Source organism: Morone saxatilis, unplaced genomic scaffold, assembly GCF_004916995.1.
Source record: "Morone saxatilis isolate NCDOM2014 unplaced genomic scaffold, NCSU_SB_2.0 Contig5, whole genome shotgun sequence".
Taxonomy (NCBI): domain Eukaryota; kingdom Metazoa; phylum Chordata; class Actinopteri; family Moronidae; genus Morone; species Morone saxatilis.
Window position 1 is genome coordinate 13,424,945 of NW_023340095.1, and position 4,820 is coordinate 13,429,764.

Genomic DNA, 4,820 nt, shown 5'->3' on the forward strand with positions numbered 1-4,820 from the left:
CACACGTGTGGAGGATCCACTCTACCGGAGAGCCACAGTGGCGTTGGCGCTGATTCCTCTTTTTGGTCCTCGCTGTGCACCGTAGCACGCAGTTCCACAACGTGCGAGCAGAAAAGTCAGGACTTTTGGTTTGAAGAGCTAAAACTGCAGCTAGCACCGAGTCAGCGTACCGTAAGTTCACTGTTCAAGGTGGTGCAACAGAGGCTTTGTATGGGTTGTTTATACTTTAGCTCTGAAACATTCTCCAGCTTCACTTTAAGGACACTTTCCTCGTGTAGCATGTTTGAGCAGCACGCTTTCTACCAGAGGAGTTACCGCACAGTGCAAAGACTGATTCAGCATGAGCTACCGGAGGAGTTCCTATCGCTAACTAAATATCATAATGAACAAGTCCTGCCAACGTGCTCAGACTGAGTGAGCCGGCTCATGTTGTTTCAGTGTTTGAACACACAGCTAAGAGCTAAGAGCTATGAGCTATGCTAGCAGTTAGCTCTGAAGCTAGCAGCAGCAGCATGACATCAGAGAAATGAAACTCATCATGTTAATTATGTGCTCATTTTTAAAACACTTTTTTTGGGCTTTTTGGATTTATTTTCCTGGGTGAAGTTGTTCAAGATGTGTAACCAGCTGTTTGATGTTGTTTTGGTTTATTTTCTTGCTGTTAAACTGTAACACATTATAAAGTGTCTCATTATAGAATAATACAGTTCACCCCAGACAAGAGCTCCTGTTGCTGCTTATAGGAAAGAAGGGTTCAGGACTCTCTAGATTACTCTACAACATTGGTTTCATTCAAATGTCCAGAAATCAGAACACAGAAAAAACCCTTGTGGTATCTGTCTCTGCAGATATTTAGTGAATATCAGAGCCTCAAGGTGTCTTCCTCTGATGTCTGATCAACAGACCAAACCTACAAAACATTCAGTTTGCACTGATTTAAAACAGGAAAGTCCACACATATGAGAAGCAGAGAATATTTTGCAGTATGTAACTTAATTAGCAGATTATTTTTGTTTCCTGTAGATACTGGTATTCAAATTGTTTATTTGACTAATTATTTTTACGTGTAAATTTACATAAATGTATACTGATCATCAAAGAGCAATGTTTTTTTTAATTAATTGACTTTTTTTTTTTTTCAACAGTACAGGTTACTGTTTTCTACTCCGACTCAGAAGTCATGGCAGAAAATAAAGAAGAGATGTCTTCAACTGAGATGAAAATTGCACGACAAATAGAGGTAATTATTTGATTCAAAAATGTACTTTTTTATTTTGTAAACGTCCGTTAAATTCAGCTCCTAAAATATCTCTCATTCCCACCTCTAGTACTACTTTGGGGATCACAATCTCCCAAGAGACAAGTTTCTCAAAGAACAACTGCAGCTTGATGATGGCTGGGTGACTCTGGAGACGATGCTTAAATTCAACAGGTTTGTTTTTCTTCTCTTCACCTCTGCAGTCAAACAGTTACTACATACTTTATCTTAATTTCATGTAATTCATTCACTAACTCTTCTCCTTTGCGTGAGCTCAGCACAGTTTAGAGTTGAGTTAAATCAACTGAGAAGGTTGCTATATTAAAACCAGGAAGTGTGTTTAAATGATGGTCATTATTTTGTTGCTTACATCCCATACAACACAAAACCAAGTAATGTCAGGGCTCTCCCAGAACACTTTCCCTACCATCGCAGGAAATGATTACTTCTTGTGGCGATCAGACTCGTCTACCTCATGCAGAGACATGGACAGCAGAGGGTACGGGGTGCTGAGGCGGCTCCAGCCTCCATTTCAGCTCTGTTTGTTTAATCTCTGTGGATTACTGTCCTCCGTGGATTACAATTATTACAACTCTCTAATTTACAGGACGCTATGGGACATGATGTACAGTAAAGGGACATTACGTGCAATATCATTCTGAATTAACCATAGTTTTTGGCATTGTGTATATTTTATATTTGCACCTTATTGATATTTTATATTTAATCCTTAGGAAAAACAAACCATTATCTTATATTATCTTCTCTTTCTCTGCCTGAACTGTCTGCTCACTGAAGACTCCTGAAATTTGAGCACAGACATCGAGTTATTCACCCTGCTAACACAGGAAATTCAGCTACAGCAAATGAATAAATTAAAGCTGACTGATATTAAATCTTCTGACAGTCTCTGCTTCAGTGCCCATCTAGTCCCACGTTTTACCGTCCTCTAGGGGGTTGTAGCTGTCTTTTGCACGTTCAGACATGCATGTGCAAGAGGAAGTCCATGAAATAACAGGGCCCGGCTCTATTTGTACCTGTAGGTAATGTCAGTGTTTACCTGCAATAACACTGCTGTTAGTGCATTGTTTGGGTGGCTCTCTGCTATTGGCACCACACCCTCAGCCCAAAGCGAGTGTAGTGACAGTGTTTTCTTTATTATTAATATTATTATTGTGGATCACAATAGTGGTTGTCACTGACCACAACAGGTTTAAAAACACCAACCCACTCCTGTGCTTTTGCTTTCAGCAGCTGATGAGGGAATATTTGTTTTGCCCGATTTTTGCAAAGCCCTGAATCAGACGAAGCTTCAATAACAAGATAGAGCAAAAAAAAAAAAAAAATAACCTAAAAGCAATTTTCATCAAGGAATGGTGAGGTGGAGATTGTTTGAATTGGCTGATGGGAGGAGTAGAAAACTGGAAATTGTGTGACTGAGCAAGAAGAGAAATACAGTGATGACTAATCAGTTTGTGGACCCATTGTATGAGTCATGACAAGCAGGACAAGATTAGCGCATGCCCTCACCCTGTCCCTGAAGTGCACTTGTTACCAGCCAGATTACATTTAGCCACAGCCTGCACATACAAAAACAGGCACACCTCATGAACAGAGGAACATTTTACTGAATTGAAGAGATCCTCCTATTGATGACGTGGCAAAATCCAACGAGTTAAAGTCTGTATATTTGGAATTGTACACAGACAGAAGTCAGTTTGAGTCAGCTGTTTCACTTTCTAATCAAGCCTAATTGCTTGAAAGAGGAGTGCAGCACTAATTCAGTTGCTAGTGATTTATTTTATTTCCTGTTGAGCCCTACAGATAGAGAAGATCCCAACATCAGTACTGTCTGAGACAAATCAAAGATGCTTATTTAAGGTCCAGTGTAACATTTAGGAGGCTTTATTGGCAGAAATGTATTTATAACATGCATGGGTATGTTTTCAGTCATATATAATCAACTGAATCTACAATTACTCTGCTAGATGCCACTAAAACCTACACTAGACCTTTTAAAAGTAAGCCATGCAATAGTGTGTAGTGTCTCCAATTTTGCTGAAACATCTGTCTTCTCTTCCCAGACTGAAGTCTCTAACTACAGATAGCGGCGTCATTGTTGCGGCTCTCCAGAAATCAAAGACTGGCCTCTTGGAAATCAGCGAAGACAAGACTAAAGTCAGGAGGTCTCCAAGCAAACCTTTACCCGAACTGAATGATGAATACAAAGACACACTCAAACACAAATCTGTGTACATTGTAAGTTTTTTAAATTGCTCGCACACTAATTCAGAATTCTTATTTGAAATTTTGTATGATGGTTAATGTTCAGTTTGAGTTGAAACTGTTTTAGAGGTGTTGATTCAATTGTATGATCATTTTGAATATGAATATGGTGGATAACGTAATAGAAACACCTGTCAGTGTAATGCAGTGCAACTCAACAGCACTACATCCTCCAAACAGAACAATATCTTATAATCTATTAACCTTCAGGCAAGGAAGGGGATTGTCTTGTTTGACTGCTTTTCAGTTTACATTTGAAAGGGAGTGTTACAAGATATAATAAAACTATAGATTGAGGTGTATTCTGTGCTGAAACTTTTTTTTTTTTTAATAAATGCATTGCCAAAAATTTCCTTTGTGCACAATCAGATTTTATTCTTTACCTTTGGGTATACTGTCGATGTTTCCCCGCATTATAACACTGTCTTTTCTCATCTAGAAAGGTTTTCCTCTCGAAACTACCCTGGATGAGATTCAGGAGTGGCTGAACGGGAAAGGCCCCATAGAAAACATTCAGATGAGGAGAAACCTGCAAAGGCAGTTCAAGGTATATTAAATATATTGCGTAACGATTCAAATTCAATGTTTTTCAAGTGAATTTGGGGAGATTTATTTTTAATTCAATACATTTTATTCACAGGGATCAGTGTTTATCTGTTTTGAGTCAGAAGAATCGTCTAAGAAGTTCCTAGAGCGTTCAGACATAAAATCGTTCAAAGACAACGAGATGCTTGTGTTATCGAGGTAAGTTTTATTAATCCTTGATTTAAGATTTATCTACAGCGAATTGTGTTGCATACAAGTCTGTCACGTCATTACAGTGCATGTTCTGACAGGATTACAGGGTTTTTATTTTAGCATATGCTTCATTTAGTTATAGTTAAGTGATTTTAGCATCTATAATAATTCATCCATGGGCCAGATAAACCCTCGACTATCACTGTATATAATGATCACGTCATTGCTCTTCTGCTTCCAGAGAAGACTACCATGCCAAGAAAGCAGAAGAGAGAAAACATTACAAAGCAGAGACAAAAGCAAAAGCTAAACAGTGAGTACACAAATAATACCTCCCTCTCCTAAAAACATACTCTACATATTGTGAAACATTACTGACTCCTCCCAAAATTATTATTCAGGGACAAGGAACAGCAGCAGAAACATGCAGAAGATAAGGAAATGGTAAGACACACCCCCCCCCCGTACTATACAGGTTTCCCACTAGGATGGACTCTGGTCACAGTGATGATGGTTTGTTGTTTCTGTTTCAGGGTCT

The 4,820-nt window shown here is 38.8% G+C and overlaps 1 protein-coding gene across 1 annotated transcript in view; it reads left to right on the forward strand.

Moving 5' to 3' along the window:
• Nucleotides 1-37: 37 nt before the first annotated feature.
• Nucleotides 38-4,820, forward strand: part of ssb (small RNA binding exonuclease protection factor La) — a gene marked incomplete in the record, with an annotated part of 6,102 nt that continues 1,319 nt past the window's right edge. Inside the window, 8 exon segments of the mRNA XM_035676861.1 lie at nucleotides 38-171; nucleotides 1,146-1,240; nucleotides 1,329-1,432; nucleotides 3,343-3,517; nucleotides 3,984-4,091; nucleotides 4,185-4,288; nucleotides 4,524-4,595; nucleotides 4,684-4,726. Of these exon segments, the coding sequence (XP_035532754.1) occupies nucleotides 1,181-1,240; nucleotides 1,329-1,432; nucleotides 3,343-3,517; nucleotides 3,984-4,091; nucleotides 4,185-4,288; nucleotides 4,524-4,595; nucleotides 4,684-4,726 (666 nt within the window).